At 40.9% G+C, this 24,319-nt stretch overlaps 1 protein-coding gene across 1 annotated transcript in view; it reads right to left on the bottom strand.

Annotated features, from left to right (window-relative positions):
• ADGRV1 (adhesion G protein-coupled receptor V1) overlaps positions 1-24,319 on the bottom strand; it is a gene marked incomplete at its 3' end in the record, with an annotated part of 181,443 nt that overhangs the window by 4,310 nt on the left and 152,814 nt on the right. Inside the window, exons 67-75 of the mRNA XM_018559232.1 lie at positions 17,214-17,453; positions 13,811-13,960; positions 12,103-12,576; positions 11,063-11,206; positions 8,024-8,195; positions 7,024-7,159; positions 4,920-5,755; positions 2,909-3,026; positions 1,098-1,269 (exon numbers count right to left, since the gene is read on the bottom strand). Coding sequence (XP_018414734.1) covers positions 1,098-1,269; positions 2,909-3,026; positions 4,920-5,755; positions 7,024-7,159; positions 8,024-8,195; positions 11,063-11,206; positions 12,103-12,576; positions 13,811-13,960; positions 17,214-17,453 — 2,442 coding nt within the window. The remainder of the gene's footprint in view (positions 1-1,097; positions 1,270-2,908; positions 3,027-4,919; positions 5,756-7,023; positions 7,160-8,023; positions 8,196-11,062; positions 11,207-12,102; positions 12,577-13,810; positions 13,961-17,213; positions 17,454-24,319) is intronic.

The raw sequence follows: 24,319 nt of genomic DNA, 5'->3' as shown, positions 1-24,319 counted from the left end.
TAGAACAGAGACCACCAGGCTTTGGACCCTCAAATATTCACATTTGCTTAAGACACAGTAAATGAGCTCAATAACGAACCCTTACTGACCTCTGACCTTTGTAGCTGCTGGGGGGTAATTCATATTCAAAGTTAACTTAGGAAGGTACATTTAGTTTCATTACAGCAGCTTAGCTCACCTTGCTTCTCTGCCCAGCAGAGACTGGGCGGCCTGCCATCCTTCTAATATGGAATATGAATGCAGAGCAGCTACACAGGGAGAGGGAGGAGCAGAGGGGCAAGATTTGATTGAAAGGATTTTACTGCTTGTGAACTCTGAGGAGGAATTTCTCCACAGCACCTCTAGCTAAAGAGGTCAGTAAAGACTTATTTACTGCTCAATAATGTGTAAATATTTGAATTGCCATAGCCTGGCAACAGTTCTACTTTAAGCTAACACTGTCCCTGATAATATTAACTGTCCATTAATAAAATAGTCAACTGTAGTGAAGTGCCTTATGGACAGAGCGGGGACTACAAAAGTGTAGTTACGCTTCAAAGCATTTTTCTTTTTGCCAAAAGTGCCATTTTCATCCGTTATGTTTCGGTGGCCGAAATTTCGGTGCATCCCTGATAAACATGCATTCAAGTACCTGAAATATTAACAAAAATGCAGTGTATTTGTGTATAACTAATGTGATACATGCTCGCTCCCATAAAACATAACTTCAATACAAATGAGTAAACAAAACATGAGATTGTGGTCCCTTACGGGGGTGAGCTTGGAGCAGTGGCTACTTCACAGCACACACATGGACTATGGGGAACTAAAGTAGCCACCCTCCAGAAGGAAGCACAGCATCAGTACCAATTCAGAGATGATTTGAGGATCTACAGCCGGGTGATACACAAATAAGTTAAATTTTTGTTAATAGTTAAGATACTGAGTTTAGTGTTACTTTAACTTACAAAAAAGTGACAGTTTGCGTTAACTATTTTGGAATGGTGTTTGTAGCTTTTAACTACTATGAGAGTTAGGAACATTTCCAGGAATACAGGCTCGTTGTGCTGAACACTTGCTCCCTTGAAATTAGCCTTCACCAGCTTCTCAGCACTGACCTTGTCGTCTTTTATTTCCACAGTAATTAGGCATTCTGTTTGGCCAGCAGTACAGATGGTATATCCTGATACCGCCTGCAGTTCATTAACCAAGCTTACTTCACCCCTGTAAAGTTCAACCGAAGTTTTATTAAAGGTTGCACGCCAGTAGATCTTCACATCTTCAAATGCCCTGAAGCACAAAAAATAAATAAGAATTGAAAGAAAAACTGTTGTTGCTGTTTTTGTAATTTTTTCTGCATTTTTTTTCATAACAGAATCAAGGGAGAAAAATGAAACATATTGACTCCTGACAGATGTAAAGTTAAACTCCAGGCAAATACCTAAATACACAGCAAAGGTAATTAAATAACGCTGAGAAAATGAAAAATGCACCTGTAACAAGCAGAAAAGTGAGGACCTCCACCCTAAATATGATGCAAGTCTGTGATATCTAGCTAGTGGGCTGACAGGGGAGGGAGAAGAGGGTTCTTGTGATCCTTGTTTTAAATGATAGCCCCAGAATAAGAAAACATTTTTAAACATAGAGAAACAATGTGAAAGCCTATATTTCAGCAGCAGACATTAATGTTAATAACATCATATCACTGGACATTACTGGTAGTTACAGATTTTTAGACAGCATCCTTCTATATGTTAGTACTGCCACTGCACAAAAATAATTAGGCAACATCTGTAATTTACTCAGCATCAACCCATTTCCTAGGCATAATCGAAACGATTAAGTGTGTTGAGATTGAGAGTCGCCACAGCATTTAAAGTGCCCAAATAAAGCAAGTAAAATTGTTGTTACCTAAGGCCATTTGTAGAAGAAAAAAAAAGTCACCCCTCTCTATGCTACACAATGTGTGTTACCTTACATTATGACCTTTATATGGGAGCTGGTGGTGTAGGGCACTGTTTCTCAACCTTTTTCAGGCATGGCACCTTTTAAAAGTATGCGAAATCTCGAGGCATTCCAGTGTATAATGTAAAAAATGACATGTGGCCCCTCCAAAATCCATACCTTATCATAAACAGGGGTCTGGAATGGATTTTAAAAGGGTTCCCCACTCATTCTGAGGCACCCCTGAGGAAGCTTAAAGGCACCCTGGTTGGGAAAGTCTGGTGTGCAGTATAGCAAATTTTTCCTGCACTGTAGCAGCAAAGTGATCCTTAAAGCCAATATAGACAACAATTCTGTTTGAATTTTACCTCTGTTCTCCTGCAGTAACAAAACCAAAAACATATGTGGCAATGCAGGAAACGTCAATGGACCCTATAAGTGTGGTATATAGGGCAACTGAAAAATACAAGCACTAGTCAGAAGACTAATTGGTAAACTGGTCCTTTGTCTGAGTGGGCCCACATCTGCACCAAGGTCAGTCATGGTTGCAAAAACACAGGAAACCTGGGCACAATCTACCCTTGTTCATAACACACACAAATGCAGAGGGTTTGTAAAGGATATGCACATACATTTAAGCTGTAACTCATATATCAGGGGGCACTGATAATAATGCTCCAACAGGAAAGTCTTATCAACCTTTTGTAGATTCAGGTGAAATCATAAGGCCCTATTTAAATCATAAGGCCTTTTATATATGACCAGTAAAAAGCAAATTAGAATTGTCCATGAAAAGAGATTGTAAAAGCCATGAAATTTATCCTTAGGGCAACACCAATTTCCTTTTGCACTGTTGGGTTGAATCAGAAGCTTTTTTGAAAGCATTCAGATTAAAATGTATACTTTCAGAATGCCATTTCCAAACTCGGTGAAATAAGGGAAATATATAGTCCAATTTACAAAAAGCAATGTATGTTTCCCCAACCTGTTGGCTTGCCGTAACACTATGAGTTGAACCATCCTCTGGCTGGAATCTTCATCAAGTGACAGACCATCCAATGAATCCACAGCAAATCCCAATATGCCATTCTGTAAATCATTTCCTTCACAATAAAGCACATAAATAAGCCACAGATAAAAATAATTTTTGATCACAATACAAAACTCTTTATTCCAGCTTTTAAGAACTCAAATGTTAAGGGAACCCTGGCTGACTAGTGGGTGAATAAAGAACAATAATTCAACTAAATGGGTAAGAATTGTAAGGTGAACATACCTTAAAGCACTGTTTAATGTATCATCAAAGAAATAGTGCAAGGATCTTCCATTTAGGAACATTTGTTTTGTAACAAAGATAAAATCACATATCAACTATTACATGTCCAGGTAACCATCAAACATTTTGCATGTACTGTGTGTCCAAAAGCCTTGAACAATTGTGGATAAATGCGAAATGTTTTTTGCTGGCCTAGATTTGTAATGGTTGGCGTGTGATTTTAACTGTGCTACAATAAAGAACATGTTCGCAGACAGAAGTGCTCCACAGTATTTCTTTGACAAAAAGCTAGTTAAGTATTTTGAATTAATATTCTCACAGTGGGAAAAAGTAGCAATGATAGACCTTCCAGGGAAATCCCCTTTTATCATTAAGCACTGAGAGCTGCGGTTATGACACCTCTTGTACAATCTGTTCAATTTAGCAGTATCTGCTTAACGGAATGGGTGCATATATCATATCAAATAACAAAACTACCCCTATGAGTTTGCAGCCACTCTCACACAAACATCCAGCATCCTCAAGGACCACAGGTTGCTGCTATGAACAAACACGTTATCTCAAAGTCCCATTATGCTCAAACTGTGACCACTTGGTACACACTGGATTCCAAATCCAAATAAACTGCTGCATATATACAATATACTTCTCACAGCAGTCCCACTGCTGCATATATTGTATAAAAGAGTAAGATGGTACGTCCCTTATTCCAGGAAATTCGCTGTCCTTCAATGATGCCTGGTTGTGTGGAGAGATTGCACAATGTTCTCCTGGATGAAACAAACGACAGTCTCAGCTCCCATGTGACCCACTCCCGCTCTACCTGTGAACATCGGCTCCGCCTCCAAACCCTCCTTATACGATTTCAGGCTCTGCAAGGTGGCAAGTGCAAACAAAATAGTGCAGACCACCAACTATTCATACAATCAATTCAAGTATTGCCCTTACAATAACTTAAAAAGAAATGTGCATTTTAAAAACCATACAAAACCTCTTGGACAAATCTTGATCTGATGTTCATCATTACTGACTTTTTCAGGGGATATAAACTAGGTACTATCCTCTTTCTTTATATACCTCCTAAATAATTTCTCCTCTAATCATTAACCCTTGCTTGAACAATGGGTTATTATATGCTGGTATATTCACTCACCATTATCTCCAATTAAAACTACAAATTAACCACTTGCTTTATTTATACTCACCATAACTGCAATGTACAGCATATTACAATTACTAAATCTAAACAATATTACATAAAATATTATATGAACTATGCAAATTTATTAAAACTACTCAATATTTTAGTACCATGTATATATTTACCAAAGAAGTTAGTAATGATGAACACCAGGTCGGGATTTGTCGAGGATGTTTTGAATAAATTTTACAGTGCACATTTCTTTTTAAGTTATTGTAAGCACAACAAAAGAACTGATTGTATGAATAGTTGGTGGTCTGCTCTATTTTGTTTGCAGTTGCCACCTTGAAGGCGCGGCCGCTGTTTGCAGGTAGTCCAGAAGCGGGTCACGTGGTAGCTAATACTTTTGAATGATTCATCCAGGAGAATACTGTGAAATCTCTCCACACGAACAGGCGCTATTGAAGGACAGCAAATTTCCTTTCCTATTGGAGTTCTATGAAGAACTGCAAAATATGTCAGTACTATATACATTTATAAACAAACATAATGAGGAATGTCACCAATAAAGTACTGTACCTCGGATAATGATAGTTGAAAAAGATGAAAATCCGGTGTTATCCCTGCCATCCATTATCTGAGCTCCTCCTTGAGGATCTGTGAGAAAGACATAGAAGATCTCCAAACCCTCAGGTTCGTCATCATCTAGAATTTTAATAGACACCTGAGTTTCACTTTGACCATCCAACATTGTAATCAGGATAGCTTGCTCTTCGAAGTCTAAATCTTCAGTTGCCCAAGAAATATTTCTGGACATGTGACTTTGCTCAAAGGGCCATCCCTGCAATCCATTCCTGGCCTTTCGTGCTCCAAAAGTTGTAAGTGTGACATGGACAATTCCACTAGAACCTTGCGTCCGCTTTACTTGGATAGTCACAGTATTTAGCGCACTATTGTTTGAATCTTCATTGATATACGTTATGGCAGGCCCGATGCTTAGCAATCCAGACATGAAATCATTTGCCAGTATTGTTATAGATGAAAGACTATAGTCAAAATGTAGTCTTGGCCTCTGGTAGTAGACATCAGTACTTTCTACAGATGTTAAGTTCACGTAAAATAATTCATTTGGTTCATATATTTTATCATTAATTATCGAAATATTTATTACTGAAGAGGTCCGACCTTTCTCAAATATCAGTTCTCCATTTAAAATGGGCACAAAATCTTCTTTTTCTTTGGCACTTCCAGAAATGGTTGTGAAAGTCAATTTTGTACTGTTGCCATGGAAACCAAACAACCTCTGAACATGGAGTGACACAGTTTGGCTGTCTTCCTGCACTACAATGTACCTTGAATTGGGGGAAAACTGGAAAACTCCCATTGGTTCAAATTCTGCATACGTAAATCCTGATCTGCAAATGTAGAGAAATACATTTTATTCTGTGGTTTGCAACACAGCTGGTCACTTCCTTGAATACAAATTATATAATTTCCCATTAGTTTTTCTCTGCTGGGTAAATGTTGATTTGGCATGCATAATTTAAAAAACAAATACAGTTTAGGACACAGTAGAAACTCTAGGACATTGATTTCTGCTGCATCTCTGCTTTGCTCAATAGGTGAGGTAGTTATTTGCCGAAAAAGTAAGCATTAATAAACAAGAACACTTATTAGAGAAGATCTATAACTAAAAAATGTGGGTTATAATCTCTGTCAGGATTTTGTTGGTGTTTGTGTCCCAAAGGAGAGCTTCACCCTCACTGTTTGTCCTGCCTACAAATGGCACTGAGACAGAAAGCAATGGAAAATTCAACAATAGAGGAGAAACCTTCAATGTAGACACCTGTTTAGTTCTCTAAAAATGGACTTACCCTCACTTTGGAGACATTTCCTTTCACTTCCTGTTGTGCCTCTGGGACATCAAGTGAAGGAAAATCCAACACAGAAAGCAAAAATAAAACCTGACAGGGCTTCTGACCATTACTTACTGTGCCACTCCACCAAAATAATTGCCATTTGCTCCTTAAGATGTATTTCCATATCTCCAAACAATACACATTATATTACTGCTAGTCTTTCTAGATATAATGTAGTCTTTAAGCACATACATATTAAAACATGGACTTTGTAATAAGACAATCCCTAAATGTCAACAATGCTGGTGCACTCTAGCAATATTTTTAAATACTTTTGAGTCAATAAGCTCACTTTTTTGAATCCTCATATATGCATTGCCATATGGTTTTAGAAGTTAACAAGCCTAATAGACTTAATGACTATGAGTAGTACGGGGTGGGGGTGCCAAGCCTGACAGTCAGCGCATCTGTCTGTCTACACTTCAGTGCAACCTGCAGCCATCACAGCCTGAGGTCAATGGTGCGAATGAGGAGGGCTGAGGCTGCTCGCTGATAAAGACAATTAGCTATATGTCGACAGGTAAAAGAGAAAAAAAACATTGTACGACAAAATACTGTTAGCTTCCCAACAAGTACATTTTATTATGTGGAATGCCTGTGTAGTTGTTCTTTAAGTTTCATTAAAAAAGCTGAAAATAATATTTACCCTCTAATTTGCACTGTAGCGTTCTAAAACAATATTAGAGACGCTAGATCTGAATGAATATTCTAAAACAGTACATGAGAAACTACCGTATATCAGAACAAACACATTCTGCTCTTACTTTAGACGGGCACCACTGGGCACACTGCTACTGAGACCAGTCAGTTGTAATGCAAAGCCCTCCGGCCCACTAACATTTGCCTCCAGGTAAAGTGGGATTGATTTTCTGTCTTCCCCATGTGTGAAGACAACAACACCTAGCAAAGAAAAGAATCACATTAAACTTACTGAGAGTATTCATCATAGTTCTTATCTGTCTAACAAAAGATAATCAAAACCTTTATGAACAGTATTCATTTATCATATCAGAGTATGCTAGACAGCTGATGAAGAAGCCTCATTACTAACTTCAAGTGTAAGGAACAGTTTATTGAGAATGCAGCAATCTATTATGTTTTAAATGACAGGATAATCTGTTTTACTTTTTGGGACATTTGCTCACTAGACCAAACATTTCATTTTATTCTACTAAAACTTCTCTGTGATAATGGGACCTACGTTCCTAGATTATTTTGGTCACAAGGTTTTTTATACTTGAAATGTATACTACTAATGCCATACAAGACAAAGTAAATATCCTTCATCTTAACTCTGAATAGGGAAAAGCAAAATTTTAAGGCAAAACTGTCAATTGCAAATATGGTAAGCTCTTTTCTGCCTGCTGATAGTGATCAGATCACAGCTGTGAACCAGTGCTACTGTGTTTCAGCCTCAATGTCCAAACATTATGTCCAACATACAAAAAGACAGTTGTGCTTCACGCCAGGATGAAGCTAATAAAACAGCTATTACAATGCAGGTTAAGGTTGGGAAAGAAACAAATAATAATAATGTATGGTCAATAATAATAGCTCAATATACAAAAAATATGTGCTCTAATTTATATTAAATATGCTAAAATTAAAACAAAATAATCCCTGCACCCACCACCATAGCACATCCCAACTTACACAGAATCGGTAGAGAGTAGTTACCGCATGAACATAGATTGGTATACATAATACACATAATCAATACCTCCACATGTTGAATTATTATTCCAAACAAGCACTATTACTTACCAGAATCAGGTAAAAGTTTACCAAGGCGGATGTCCTTTGGCATGAAGCCAGAGGGATACCCAGAACGCCAGCTTACAGTGACAGAGCCATAAGACCCTTCTCTGTAAACAACAGCATGACCCATTCCAGATGTTATATTTGTAAGGCGGAATGCAATGGATTCAAAACCAACCTGGTACAAGAAAAATTTGACCATTCTTCCAGAAGCGCATTTGTGAGGTCAGGTGCTGATGTTGGACGCGAAAGCCTGGCTCGCAGTCTCCGCTCTAATTCACCCCAAAGGTGTTCTATTGGGTTGAGGTCAGGACTCTGTGCAGGCCAGTCAAGTTCCTCCACCCCAATCTCACTCATCCATGACTTTATGGATCTTGCTTTGTGCACTGGTGCGCAGTCATGTTGGAACAGGAAAGGGCCATCCCCAAACTGTTCCCACAAAGTTGGGAGCATGACATTGTCCAAAAGTTCTTGATATGGTGATGCCTTAAGAGTTCCCTTCACTGGAACTAAGGGGCCATGCCTAACCCCTGAAAAGCAACCCCACACCATAATGCCCCTCCACCAAACTTTAAACTTGGCACAATCCAGTCAGGCGAGTACCGTTCTACTGGCAACCGCCAAACCCAGACACGTCTATTGGATTGCCAGACAGAGAAGCGTGATTCGTCACTACAGAAAACACGTCTTCACTTCTCTAGAGTCCTGTGGCGGCGTGCTTTACACCACTGCATTCAACGCTTTGCATTGCACTTGGTGATGTAAGGCTTGGATGCAGATGCTCGGCCATGGAAAATGTTGTTGTGCCAATCTGAAGGCCACACAAAGTTTGGAGGTCTGTAGCTATTGACTCTGCAGGCAGTTGGAGACTTCTGTGCACTGTGCGCTTTAGCATGCACTGACTCTGCTCTGTCATTTTACATGGCCTACCACTTTGTGGCTGAGTTGCTGTTGTTCCCAGTTGCCTCCACTTTGTTATAATACCACTAACAGGTGACCGTGGAATATTTAAAAGCAAGGAAAATTCACGGAACACCTGAATCCAATGATTTGGAGGGGTGTCCCAATACTTTTGGCAATATAGTGTATTTGGTTTACATTTCTTTTTCTGCTCCACTTGATTCCCATTAGTTCCCTGGCAATGTGCTCAAAGGGAACCCACAAAAAAAAGAAAAAAAAGAATGAACCAAAGATTAGCAATAGTATTGTTCTAGAGCCCTGGTGCAGAAGAGCATGCCAATGCACCTTTAAAAGATCTTGCCGCTCATCACATTGTCTGGTCTCCTGTGTGCTGCAAGGCGAAAGATGCAACTTTGCCCAAGATTGTTGTACATTGAGGTTCATTTTGAATTGGCTATGAACAACAATGTCCATCACCTCGTGTGTTGCTGCAAGTTGTGTTTTGGTGTGAATTGGCCCTAAGACACCTCAACATATATGTGTGGCCCTCTGGACATTCAGGGCCTGCAGTTGAGGCCCTCTATAATTACATAATTAACACCCATTTGTTTTGATTTGGTCGGGACCTCAAAAGACCCAGATGCAGGTAAAATCAAAATCCATAGGCAGAGCCGGCGGTGATTTCACTGCTAGCTCCGCCTAGTTGTTTACATTCGGACAACACCTGTCATTTTGTGGCCTGTGTTCAGCGCGTACGGACGGGACGGTGGGCATTATTTTTTTTATTATTTTGGCAAGTCGGCATCATCGTTGACAATGCTGGATGCTGTGATTGACGTGGATTACTTAATTGGATCCATTTACATTTTTTTTTTTTCAATTAAAGTACTTTTTCAAATGTGTGGTGTGTTTTTTACACTTACATTTAACCCTGTAGTGAATGAGTAGGGATACAAGTACCCCTTACTCATTCACAAGGGGGGGGTAGGCCGCATCTGAGTGCCCCTTCCCTGATGTGAATAAGCCCCCTGCCCGCACCTCCACAACCAACAGCCCAGGGCTTGTTGGGAAGAGGCCCTTGTCCCCAGCGGCACGGGAACAAGGTGCTTTTCCAGGGGCGACCCTGGAAAAGCACCCTCCCAGTGCTGAGGGCATATGGCCTGGTATGGGAGGGAGGGCTCGTGTTAACTTGGAGTTCCTCCTAACTTCCCTACCAGACCTAAAGGGTCTGGTGTGGATCAGGAGGGGGACCCCACACTGTTTTTTTTTTAAATTCAGAATAACTGGGCCGAATACAAAAGGTAGATGACAATATTTTCATGCTGCGTGCATTCGGAATGGTGGTTACAAGTGTTTCTCTGTTCAAGTAGAAAAGAGGCTACATAACCTTAGGTAAACCTTAGGTACACAGAATTAATTCCTCGGGACCTATTGTATGACTGGCAAATGAACAAAGTAAGGAACTGGAATAATGATTCATATTTTAATTACAGTTACATAATAAGGAGATATATTTATATACAGTTACATTTAGACCGAAAAACTGTATGAGCTCATGTGTGTGTAAGTATATGCTACTTTTCAGAAATGCTATTTACTGATTTACTGCTAATTACCGGACCAAATTATCAAAAGTGTCTGAAAAAAAAACAGTTCTTGTTGCCCACAAGAATCCAGTTCTGCTTTTCAAACTGCTACAATTTGAATGCCTTTTGACATGTCTCATCATAATGCTTATTGTGGCTAATGACATGTTGGCCATGCCATTGTCCGAATCACATCTGAAACACTGTAAAGACATCTAACAACAAACCTTATAGGAAACAAAGCCTCAAATTGTAAAATATATTTTGATATGCAATCCCTTCATGTAAGATATTGAAATAATCATTCAAATGAACAACTGTCAAATAATATAGCATGCTATATTTATAATTGTTTTTTATTATTGTTGTTTTTATATATCTGCCCTAAGTTTGTTAAATAATCACTGATTCACCAATGCCTGAACTACAAATCCTAGCACTTAGTGGCTTTAATAAATATATGGATACTTTCATTGAAGCCTTTTGCTATTGTTGAAAGTTGGACTTGTTTTCCCTCTGCTGGTCAGCACGAGTACTGCAGACAATACTGATACTATACCTCTGAATTGGCCGCTTCCTTAGTTACCGTTACTGGTGTTGGCTTTTGTCCTTTATGTATATAAGGCTTTCCAGAGGTGCTTTCACCCATGATAGTTACATTTGTTAACTCCAGAGTAAAATTAAAGCCGGGTAAGAGGAAGACCTAAGGATACAAGTTATAGACAATCAGGACATGGCGTTTTACACCTTGAAACTAGAAATGTTTTTTTTTTTTAAATCGTACAAACATTCTAATACTAGGAGAAAGAAAACACTTGTCAAAAGATGAAAAAGATAGCAGGACATATGTGTGGACATTTGGATGGAAAGCTTACAAGTTAGGTGACACATATTGCAATTTTCTGCATTGACTAAACTGGAAATCCAAGGTGCAGAAAACTAATTTTGTTTGGGGGTATTAAATCAATTTTTATCTTTGGTTTAAAAAAGAAATGGAAATCCCCTAACAGGCTGGGACCTCCCATGCAGAAACACAGAGACGTACTCACCAACTACAGTCCAAAGCTTGCCTTTAGGTGCCTCTTCCCACTGATAAAAATGAATCTAGATCAGGGGTAGCCAAACTCCGGCCCTCCAGCTGTGGTGAAACTACAAATCCCATGATGCATCTTTTTCGGAGAGTCATGTCTGTGGCTGAGAGAATCTTGCAATGCCTCATGGGATTTGTAGTTCCACCACAGCTGGAGGGCCGGAGTTTGGCTACCCCTGATCTAGATCATTGACTATTTAACCAGTGTCAGGGGGCACCAGAGGGCATGCGTGAGCAGAAGAAAAATCACATAAATGTGTTTTTACGATGAGCAGACGGCAAGGGTTAACAAAATTGATGCCTCTGAAGCCATAGTGTTGGTGATTGTCGGAGGAAAGAAAGCAATGTTTTTATACAGAGAGATCAGGGACGTTAGAGGCCTCTATTTGGGCTGGGCAAACAGCGCTACATCATGCAATAGGGAAGTAAATGTCTTTCAAAAACCAAGACTTGTGGCCCTTGTTTACTTGTTTAGATTACACATGATTAAGGATCTGATGAAAACAGACCTGGTTACTGATTGGCACTATGCTAATACCATAGTTTGCACCATCTTGAATAAACACACTTCCCACGATTATTCCGGTCAGATTTTCTCGTACTGTTTTTCCAAAAGACACTTGGTACTCCACAGTGACATTGCCAAATGTCCCTCCAAGCCTTGTGACATTAGTTTGGACAAAGCGTTCCAAGTCACTGTTTACAATGACAGTCTGTATTGCTGGGTCCAAATAGAACACACCGTGAGGGTCATCATTTGCCAGAACAGTGAACCACAACACTCTTCTCACACTATCCAAATCAGCCCCTCCTTCTACTGAGGTCAGTTGAAGCATACAGAGCTCATCCAGTTCTGGCACATCATCTGGTAAAAGCTGAATTACAATCTCTGCAATGCTTTGTTTATCAGGAATGACAACCCAACCAGAAGTCACCGAGAAGTCACTTTTAATGTCTGATAAACTGGTCAGTCTCCAATAAACCTTGAAAGAGAAAAATGCATTAGTTAATACACATCCAAGGTGATGTTTAACAAAGATCTCTCCTGGTAAAACATTTTTCTGCAAACTAGCAACACAGATTGTGATACATACCATTCAAAAGTACATTTAAAGTGAACTTGTGAAGCTAATATTAGAGGTAGATGTCTAAGTACTTGTAATTGTAGTTAAATTTGTTCCTAAGGACCTTGAATTCAAGGTTTCATTTGAGAATAGAGCATGTCACCTCCTGACACTAAAGTAAGCCATACATTCTGTGAATTAGTAGTCCAAATCTATAACGTCAGTGACCAGTAAGACCTCTGGCATTGGATAACTGAATTACAGGGAGCATAGTTTAGTGTCAGCAAGGAAGAGCTTAATCTTAACTTAAAAAGTTGAGGCCTGTGTACAGCCTTGGGCTTACAGCCCATGGACATGACACATCGATTCCATGTACACAGGGATTAACTAGGAGATCAGAATGGAACCCACACTGCAAACATATCAAGCAAATGGTACAGATTCTTGGTGAGGGGTAAAGCCCATGCGTATTAGAACCCCAGGTATAACAAAAACATTTATTTATTAAAAGATGTGCTGAAATTCATACACCAGTTTTGGGGCCCTTTATGCCATCCATTGTCTGTTACATTCATAAAGGATTGAACTGATCAGAAAAAAATGTCAGTTGAACACACGTGTTGAACAAACCTTCTGATATTAGAGGAAGGAAGTGTTACAAGTTTTTCTTTTTTTTGTCCGCTGTCCTAAGGGCACACTAATCAAGTACATTTTTTGTTCTTAAAATCCATGTATGCCTCTCCCACGGCTATCTGGAAGTGAGACCCGAGCATCTCCTGCTCTGCCTTCCTCAGACAGAACATACTGGCTGACTCTTCCATCTATCTGATTTCTCACCAGGTTGCCATACCATATGAACAAATGCAGTATATATATGGAATATGTATGTTCTCATTTTTCTCATGGTCCACTGTGTACCCACATTAGCTATCCGGTCGAAGCAATAGAGTTCGATCTATAATCACCCATTATTAGATCTATAACCCATGATTAACATCTGCTAAACACATGTTCTCTTGTCGATGCTACGGTCTGCGCACCGAAAACTGTGATGTTCTGTACTGTCGATTGTCTTCTGTGATGAAACCAATAAAAATTCATATGATAAAAAAAAATCCATGTATGCCTCTTTATATATGTATAATATTATTACCGTTATATCGCCTAGCGTTCCTTGTACTCTCCTGATAGGAAAAGTTATATTCAGGGGCCCATCACTGGTTTGAGGTTCAGTGTAATTTCTTTTTAGCATAGACTCCACTGCAAACTGAACAATTCCATTGGGATCACCAAATTTCTCTATCTAGAATGAAGGAAGTGCAAAGATGCATAGTTAATACATGCCAAGGAGAACAATGCAATATGATACTTTTTTTCTGTATAAAGGAGTTTGAGAACATGGATAACCAGTTGATTTTAACATATACACTAGGATGCTCCCGAAATGCATGTAAATGTATGCCATCTCTCTACACTATGACAACTATGGGGCTCATTTTGCTATCTGCTAAACTTACTGCACACGGCCTATTCATAAAATGAAGGACACGATATGGAACCTCATGGAGTTCTGTCTGCAGAAGGAATTTAGGCACCTCAGGTTCCACAGTGGAGTCAGTGGAGACATATGGCTAACAGATCACATGACCAGGCTCTCCTCTTTTTTAAAAAATTTGTTTATTAGCTGACATGTCATCAAAACAAGGTTACAGTCATGAATATTTGATCAAAAATCGCATATGCAACCATCAAATCACATGTGATTATTGTGCTTTACATACAGTTCTATTTGAAACATTTCGTGGATACAAAACTTTTCAGTTATCATCAAACAGAACCTTTAACTTATATCTAGTAAGAGTATTCAACATACTTCCATTAGTGAGAATCTGCAGTCGGGACACAATTACGTTGTGATAATCGTTAATGTATTGAACCGCTGAACGCAGAGAGTGTCATCAATGATATAGTGCAAAAACCATGTTGTGGGAAGTTGGAGCTCAGCCTCATCCAAGGCGCGAGTGCTGGGAGTAAAGGTAGGTATTAGCAAGGAAAGAGCAGAGTGAGCAGAGGGGAGTAGTAGGCACAGGGGGAAGGAAAGGGTAGAAGAGTGGGTATGATCCTGAATCGCTGCTAGGGTCCCCGTCCAAGGAAGGATCCATCACCTCCGACAGCTGAGGAGCTGGCGTCCCGACAGGGGAGGTCGCCTCAGGCAGTGTGACTCAGGAAGGCCACCATGTCTCCCAAGAGTGCGGCCTCGGTGTCAGTCTGACATAAGGTCCGCGTATGTGGTGGAGTGTTGGAAGTAGATCCATGGACCCCAGGTGGTCAAGAACTTCCCTTCGGTGTTTCTAAGGGAGGCCGTCAGGTCTTCCAGAGTATACACCTCACGTATCTTAGAGAGCCACAACGAGATGGTGGGCAGGCTCGTTTGTTTCCACAGCAGGGGAATAGTGGCTCTAGCAGCATCCAACAGGTGTCGCGTGAGTGACCTTCTGTATTTTGAGAGTGGGGCGGTCGACATGTGAAGCAGACATGCCGCCGGTTTATCCCTGAGGTCCGTCATGGTCAGGTCTTGAATGAGAGATATCAGGTACAGGCTCTCCTCTTACTTTTATACATACAGTAGTTACATAGGTTGGAAAAAAGTCTATTACGTTCAACCAATACATTATATTTGTTTCACTACTCTTACATTCACAAGAACACTGCTCCATTGTGTTCAGTGTCCCAAGCACATTCCTAAAAAAAATCGCTGTGCTTTATAAGTGTGTGGTGTCTTTTTTCTTTTTTTTTAAAGCAGAGTTATGGCCATATAGCTGCTTTATCAATGGACCACAATGTTTCCCTTTTATTCTCTGCCCTTGTGATTATGTTCTGGCTTGTTCTTGTTCTTGATCTGGCTTTACCTGTCCATGATAATAAGCATTGCCTAATTGCCTAATATAAAGCCTTCCTGCATACATTTGCTCTTAGAAACAGTTTGGCACCATCTATATGCAAAGGGTCATATTCTGAAGCAAATATCAATTTTAACCCTCCTGAAATCTATGATGGTTTACCTTTCCTGGTATGCAGTGGTGTATTTTGGTTTTCTGCTGCCCTAGGCAAGACTAAACTCAGGCACCTCCTAGATTCAATTTGCCCCACCCCTTCCTGTTTAAGACATTTTGCGTAACCTGTCAGTCGCTGGTAACAGCACGCACGCTGTATCCAGCTTCTGACAGGTCGCATTAGTAGTTTAGCAGGGAAGCTGGGATCTCAGGTGGGCTGTAAATGACCCTGCAGAGCCCACCATAGACCCACGGAACCCACCAGAGACCCTGCAAAGCTCATCATAGATCCTGCAGACCCCACCACAGACCCCATACAGCCCACTATAGATCCTGCAAAGCCCACCTGAGGCCCTACAGAGCCCATCACAGGCCCTGCAGAGCCCATCACAGATCCTGCAGAGCCCACCACAAACAACAGCAGAGCACACCATATATCCTGCAGAGCCCAGCTGAGACACTGCAAACCCCACCACAGAACCCACGCAGACCACCATAGACCCTGCACAGCCCACCTCAGACCTTGCACAGCCCACCACAGACTCTGCACAGCCCACCATAGACCTTGCATAGCCTACCTGACACCTTGCAGAGTCCACCACAGACCCCGCAGAGCCCACCACAGACCGCCATAGACTCCACATAGCCCGGTTGAGACCCCACAGAGCCCACCAAAGACCCCGTACAGCCCACCATAGAACCTGCACAGCCCACCTTAGTCCCTGCAGAGCGCACCATAGACCCTGCACAACCCACCTGAGACTCTCAGGTGGGCTGTACATGACTTATGGTGGGCTGTGCAGGGTCTCTTTCCATGCACACATGTGCTGCTCCTCTTACCTGAAGCCCCCCAGCCTTCCTCCGGGGCATCCCATCCCAAGCTGCCCGCAGCACCTCCGCCGGCCTGCTGCATCTCACACTGCCCCTATTCACCTCTGATCCCACCTCCACCACACCTCCGGTCCCACCTCCTCCTCCACCAACTGGCAGCTTTCCCAGGTAAATTAGGTGGCCGTGAGACTCAATGAGCCTAATTTGCATGTATAGGCAGCCAAGGCTGCCTGATTCTGTGCGGTCCGGCTCGCCGCTCTGATTTGGGGGCAGCGTTTTTTGCGACTCCCCTGGAAAGTGCTGCCTAGGCAAACGCCTTGTTTGCCTTGCGGTGGATATGCCCCTGCTGTTATGTTCTGCAAGTCCAAAATTTTATAAGCTGCTCAATTTTTCGAATACTTTTTTCTTTTATTATAGAAACGGTCAGATTTATATTGGCACCAGAAATTGCAGCCCATGTATTTCTCCCATGGCAAGTTTTTTTAATCACTGTCCATTAAACATTGAAAAATAATACATATGGTAGCTTTCAAATAACAAGCATGAGATGATAATATATATGTATTGGATTCTCTTAAGCATAGGGATAGTAAAAAAAATATATAATGGATATATTTTCACTTTTTTCCTTTTGTGAAACACAGGTATAATTGTATGGACAGAGATACTTACTGTAAGAGTCACATTTCCAGCTTTTGGATCAACTTCAGTGCTGCCACTTCCAATGCTTAGTACAACTATGAATTTTTCTTGTACCTCGATCTCTCCATGGGGCAGAATAGTCAGTGGAATAACCCGTATTCCCCCTTCTCCATCACCATAATAAAAAGATCCATTCAAAGGCCCGCTAAAATCATCATTGCCAGGTGACAGGATGGCCTTGGAATTAGGTCCTACTATATGCCATAATATCTGTAGAACAACATTACAAAGAAGTAATACTGATGAGTCATAATGTCTTAAATACATTGCATTACACAGGGAATCAACAGGAAGTAGTCTAGTTTAGCAAATAACATTTACATGACTGCCAGTGATAAAGAAGAAATTGCCTGTAATTGTAGTTAATGCAATAGAACAGGTTGTATTGCTGCTTTTGGATATAGTCAAGCTTACTTTTTAATATCAAGGTAATGGCAGGAGGAAGCCTAATTAGTTGGTATGCATTAAGCTTATTTATGTGGAACTCCACACATTTTTTTCTACTTTTGGATATATTGAGGAAGAGTTAAAGTGGAAGTAAAGTTTTTTTTTGTTTTTTTTTTTATCTCAGCATGCTGGTCTGTGCACTGAGCAAGCACTCTGCATGGCCCCATTAATCTTCTCCACCCTCTAGATTGCCAACTCTTGGCCTCCCTTTCAGAGGGAGACTCATCATAGGTGCTAGTACATGCATTTCCTTCTTCCTCCTGCCTCTTTCACACTTACCAAAGTTGCTCTGTATAAATCATGGGCCATGTAGTCCCTAAGGAAGGCACAGCAGTACTATCTGTGAGCTGTGGAACTGAGTTGGGGCCCAATGCATAGCGCTGCACCCAAGAGTAAATCATAAGCACATTTAAATTATTATTTACCGATTTGCAATCTATTTTTTTATCTTATTAATCTATCTACTTGTGTGGCATTTTTTACATGAGCCTTTAGTGACACTTTCATTAATGTGAAATGGCAACACTCTGGAGCTTTATGGAATAAAAATACAGACATTGTAACCTACTTTTTTTTAATACATTTTTTCCATGTTTAATTGCCAACTTCAAAGATTTAACACGTTTCACCTCCAAGTGTGAGTAAACGTAACACCTCTGAGAGGATTAACACATAAACACAAGCTGGGAAATGCGATGCCTTGTCTGAGCCCTTTGCGGAAAGCACTTTGTGTTTGCACTGTAGTCATTAGTGGTACTACCCAACATACTGTGTACACAGTGTTCATGTAAAGAAGACACGATCAGCTGAGTCAATAGCAGGAAATTAGACCTCTGTAGAAAACTTACCATGCAAGATGATATCTGGAAACAGAGACAGGTATACTATATTTTCAGTATCTTATTTCACTTAATAGTCAAGATAGCAATATCTAGCCTGGAGGGTTGCTACCCCTAGTGCAAATCCTTCACTAATTAATTTTAGAGCAATATCATTAATTAAGGTTTGTTATTATAACTCAAAACGGAATATGATGCACCCTGTTTTCATTTAGGTTACAGCCCAAGTCCAACCAAAGGATGTTTACTGCTTTGGATACAGTGGTGAAGGGTTAGACAGACAGTTTTTATTGATGCCTAGGTCTCTGTTGGGGAGATTTCAGCCCACTTACTGTCAATTTGATGAGTGTCACAAAGAACAGGAAGTGAGGTAAAATATCCTAGAACCACTGTAAAGTTTTTTGTTTTGTTACCGCCTATGTCCTCTCTAGGGAGAACACCTTACTTAATTAAAAGTGATGGGTGTCAGAAAGAACATAAGTGAGAGAAATTGCTCTGGCAGTGACATGTATAGCAATAAAAACCCGAAGAAACAAAATCACAAAATAGAGAAAAAAAACTACTAAAGCTGCTGTACAGCAATTATCAGAAGTTTATTTATATAAGTACAAAATATATGTGTATACAAAAATACAAACAGTACACGCTAGCCCATAAAGACACTTAGAAACAAATCCACTTGTAAATAATAATGTCAAAGAGGTAAGTAAACCAACAAACCCAAAGAGGTAAATATGTCAACAATCATAGAGAGGTAAGAAAGTGGTACACAGCCAATGGCTCTGCCACAATATGTGTTCAGCAAATAAGTTTGTTGCTTTACTTACTTCTTTGACTGGCTAATCCTCCTTTTTTCCTCCCTGGGGCTTGCATTCAATTCTACCCTAGCTAGTGCATGTATATTTTCTCTTCAGCTCAGCTCTTATGTTCTTTTAGCCCCCATTCACACAATTTATCGCGCAAACGTCTCAACAGAAGAAATCCCATTCATTTCAATGGCCACTGTTTGCGTCTGAGAGTTTTGTCGCAAGCTGTAAAACACCTGCCGCTCTATAGACCTAAATGGAAATGCCTGGAAACGTGTAACACAAGCATTTTACACATTTTTGTGTTTGCGTTTTTGCGTTGGTTTTCATATTTTAACGCGCCGTCATCCATTGACTACAATGACTTTCAATCTACCAGCTAAGACGCTAGACAAAATCATGCGCTGACACCTAGGTGCCTATTACTGAGCCCGACAGTAAGTACTGGTTTGTTTATCAAGTTTTCCTTTTTCACCAGTATATGTAATAAGACTCAGGACCAGCGCTAAGTCATGCAGGACCTGCTCACCCCCTACGACCGACATGCACAGCACCTCAACCTTTCATTTTAGACATGCCACTCATTGCAATACTTTTTTGGTAGGTGAATGAAATATCTAGCTTTTACTGAAGCTATGGCGGTAGGGGGGTAAATGTTTTATGCTTGCGCACTGGTTATTGCACAGCAATGTGGCAGCATACTGTTTACAAAGGGCTTCTCTAACAACTGTTCAGAAACAAGCACAGCCCAATCCTAAACTAAATGATATACTGTATGTATATATATGTATATATATATAATGTAAAAAAACAAAACGTAGTATTGCTGTATGCAATGATACCTTTCTTATCGTTCTTATCGGACTAACAAAATATATAAAAGACAAGCTTTCGAGAGTGAACCTCTCTTCTTCAGGTCAAAAGCAATACTAAGAAACATGACAGTTTGACAGTTAAGACATGAGAAAGCTGTTAGAGGGGGTGAGTGGGGGTGTCATAAATGTTGGACCTGGGAGTAAAAAATGCCTTCTGATAATCAAAAGACAGAAAAAATAAACTTAGGATGACAAATAAACCCTGAACAGATCAGAGATATACGACATACATGAATATTGTGATGTTCTAAAGATTCATAAAAAGTTCTGGTAGTGTGTCAGAAAACCAGAATCCACATTAAGTCCCTCCTTTATGGCATTGAAATTTAAAATCTGGGATAGGAACGGACGGTGTTCAGGAGTCAGGCGGACTTCTCCAGAATTTAAAGTGGAGTCAGGTGGTGAGTGTGCTGGAGGCACACTAAGACAGCCAGGGAGGCTGGGGGAGAACTGGTGAGGCTAGGAGAGCCATGAGCCTGAGGGGGTCACCAGCACTTCAAAGAGTACCAGTGGGTCGGAAGTGCTAATGTTTAAAGTGGAGCCAGGAGGCTGCTATTGTGTTATTTTGAAGCCTTGCACGAATGTTATGCTGAACAACCCCTGCGAGGGTATCCAAGATGGATGTACGAACTTTGTTTTGAATAAAAGTGGGCTACCGAGCCCTTAAACCGAAGATATTGCGAGTAGACTGCATTCTTAAGCGCTCACCATATGTGCTAATATACCCGAACATCACAACATAGTGGCCAGATTATTATGACCACCCCATCAGTACTTTGTTGGGCCACCTTTTGCCTTCAATACTGCGGCGATTCTTCTTGGCATTGACTCCACGAGATGTTGAAAGGTGATGCGAGGAATCTGACACCATGCTTGATGAATAGCACTGTCCAGAGTTCTGTGAGATTTGATTGTTGTGGAACCAGCTGCCTTATGGCTCTTTCAACTTCGTGCCACAAATGCTCAATTGGATTTAGATTGAGTGATTTTGGGGGCCACCTAAGCAAGGTAAAGTTTCCCTCATGCTCTTGAAACCACTCCTGCACAATATGAGCACCGTGGCATGGCGCATTGTCTTGTTGGAAGAAACCATCTGAATTGGGATACGCCATCAACATGATAGGATAAACTTGATCAGCAACAATACTTTGGTATGTTGTGCTATTCAGACGTTGTTCCACACGAATTAAAGGGCCCAAATCATGCCAGGAAAACATGCCCCAAACCATAACACTGCCCCCACCAGCTTGAAGGGTTGTACTCATGCATGTGGGGTGCATGCTTTCATGCTGTTTCCACCAAATTCTCAGTCTGCCATCTGCATGATGCAACTGGAAACGTGATTCATCGGACCACATGACTTTTTTCCAATGCTCGACTGTCCAATCCTTGCGTTCTTGTGCGAATTGGAGACGTTTTACCTTGTAAACTGCAGACAGCAAAGGTGTTCCAACAGGCCTTTGGCTTCCATATCCCACACGATGCAGTGTACAGTGAACAGTGCATTCAGAGATCATTTGAGAGGATCCCTGGTTAAGATCTGCAGTCATTTGATGCACTGTTGTCCTTCTGTTGTCTTGTACCAGTCTTGCCACTCTGTGTACACTGCAGTCATTTGATGCACTGTTGCCCTTCTGTTGTCTTGTACCAGTCTTGCCACTCTGTGTACACTGTACGTCGTTAGTCATCACGAAGGGGTTAAACCTGTTTGAAAAAGTTTTTTAGAACGGGGAGGGGATCGATGAACGGAAGTTCGTTGATCCCCTCCCCAGCTCCCTGCCGACGCGAAGGAAGCCGGTCCCGGGCCCGTAGGAGGGGCAACGGAGCCCGGGAAGCACGGCCGCGGTGTCCGGCGGTGGGGCGGCCCCTTCTACGGGACACAGAAGCGATCTGGCAACAGATAAGTTGCCAGAATTGCTTCTGTTGTAAAGTCGACAAAAAGCAAAAGCCGCTGGGAGTCTGTTTAAACAGCCCCGATGCTGGCAACGTACACTGTACGTCGTCAGTCACGAAGGGGCTAAACCTGTTTGAAAAAGTTTTTTTTTTTAAATGTTTTTGCATATATCTACTGCTTGCTAGCAGTAGATATATGCAAAAAAACGCTGAGGGTTTAATAACCCTTTCAGTTGTTATGCGCAAGCCGATTGGCTTTCATCTGCCCTAGCTGCTCTCACACACTCAATGCGAACATCTGTGCCTCACAGCTTTGTTTTGCTCCGCACGGCTTCACATGCACCAGAGTGAGAGAAATAATTCTAGGGCCAATATTCATGGATAACTCTAAACTGAGGACCTGTACAGGCCTATGGACTATTGGGGTACCATATTTTGTTGCCATTTCACGTGAGCATACAATTTGAGCTTGGCATGTTGGGTATCTTATTTACTCAGCACAACCTTATCTATTATATTTTGCAAAGAAAAAATGGTATTATATTGTGTTTTTGTTCAGTAAAATAAAGTGTATTTTTACTGAAATTTGGGGTTTAATAAAGAGTTTCGCTAATATTATGCAATGTAAAATTTTGCAACTGCCATTAATTTATTCTAAAGAGTCTGTACTTTCAGGAAATATATAACTCTCACTTTTTTTTCATATCTCTATAGGTTAAACTCGATGGACGTGTCTTTTTTCAACCTGATTAACTATGTAACTCACAGGGGTTTCAAGTATTTTCAGGCCTAAAATGTGAAATATAACGTGTGTGCAAAAAACGCCCTGGCAGTGAAAGGGTTCAACTCAGTCAAACGATCTTTTGAGTGATGAGTTACCATAAGAATTGGTATTGTAACCTTTTTATTCATTTTAATCTTCATATTGATGCTGTGAGTTTAAATAAAAAATGGATTAAATCAGTGGTATCAAACAATCAACATGTGTTAGATGTAACTGACATATAAAAACAACTGATTCATCAAATGAATGAATCAATATATGCATTATAAGTAGGGATGCACCGATACCGATACTAGTATCGATATCGGTGCCGATACCGAGTATTTGGTACTCGTCCAAATGCTCCGATGCCTGGCCCGATACTTTCTGTCAGGAAGCCGGGCAGCGTGTAATGACGCAGCGCCCGACATTCTGATTGGCCGGGAAGCCGGCTTCATGCTCCCTCGTCATCTCATGATGAGGGAGTATGGAGCCGGCCTACTGGCCAATCAGAAAGACGGGCACCGCGTCATTACACCGCGCCCGGCTTCCATGATTGGCCAGCAAGACGGCTCCGTCTGGGTACCGGATGAAGGCCGCTCCTGGCTGGAGAGGCCCCCGGGGGTGACAGGCTATACATGCTGAGGTGAGAGGGGACAGACTTTCTTGTTAATCGGGAAGCCGGGTGGCGAGTCTTTACACGCCACCTGGCTTCCTGAATGGGACTTCCGGTACTCTGTAACTGCTATCGGCGAGTGCCGGAAAAAAATTATGGGTGCTCGTACTCGGTAGCAAAATACCGGTATCGGTGCATACCAATTATAAGCATATTGTTGGGTGCTGCTGTAAACTTCTACATGGAATTCTGTATTTTCTAAAGTGATTTTAAATATCAGAACAATCTACTGATCTAATATCAACATTTGTGTACTATAAGCTCTGTACATATGCACATTTTTCCAGGTACATCTGGGATCTCACATAAGCAGTATATGACACACTTCCACCTAGCTCTAGCACGTAAGAAATGTCTGCTTTATGATGATGACAGGTGGAACATATTTCACTTCCTGAGCACCGTCTATATTTATAGGAGAGACGTACACTCACAAGTTATTTACTTCCCGCTCATGTTCTTGGCACTACTCACACTTCACAACCTTCACATTGTGTAAAGAGGCAGTTTAAAACAATACATCTCAGTACTAGTCCTCCTATTTACACATGTACAGTATTTGTTAAAGAAAACAATACATGATGTACTAATTCTTCTATGCACAAACACTTTTGAAAATGTGCTCCAAAAAGGAAATGACTAAAGAGAGCAAGGACGTGAGGACGTGATACACTTACAACAGCATGTTCCTTCTACATTTAACACCTTTTATGTTGGATGAAAGTAAACCAGCTGACTGCAAGATGAAGAGAAATGCTGTGTGTGTGCATATATATA

This window comes from Nanorana parkeri, unplaced genomic scaffold (assembly GCF_000935625.1).
Source record: "Nanorana parkeri isolate BGI_ZX_2015 unplaced genomic scaffold, ASM93562v1 scaffold384, whole genome shotgun sequence".
NCBI classification, from domain to species: domain Eukaryota; kingdom Metazoa; phylum Chordata; class Amphibia; order Anura; family Dicroglossidae; genus Nanorana; species Nanorana parkeri.
This window is presented reverse-complemented; position numbering and strand designations above follow the sequence as displayed.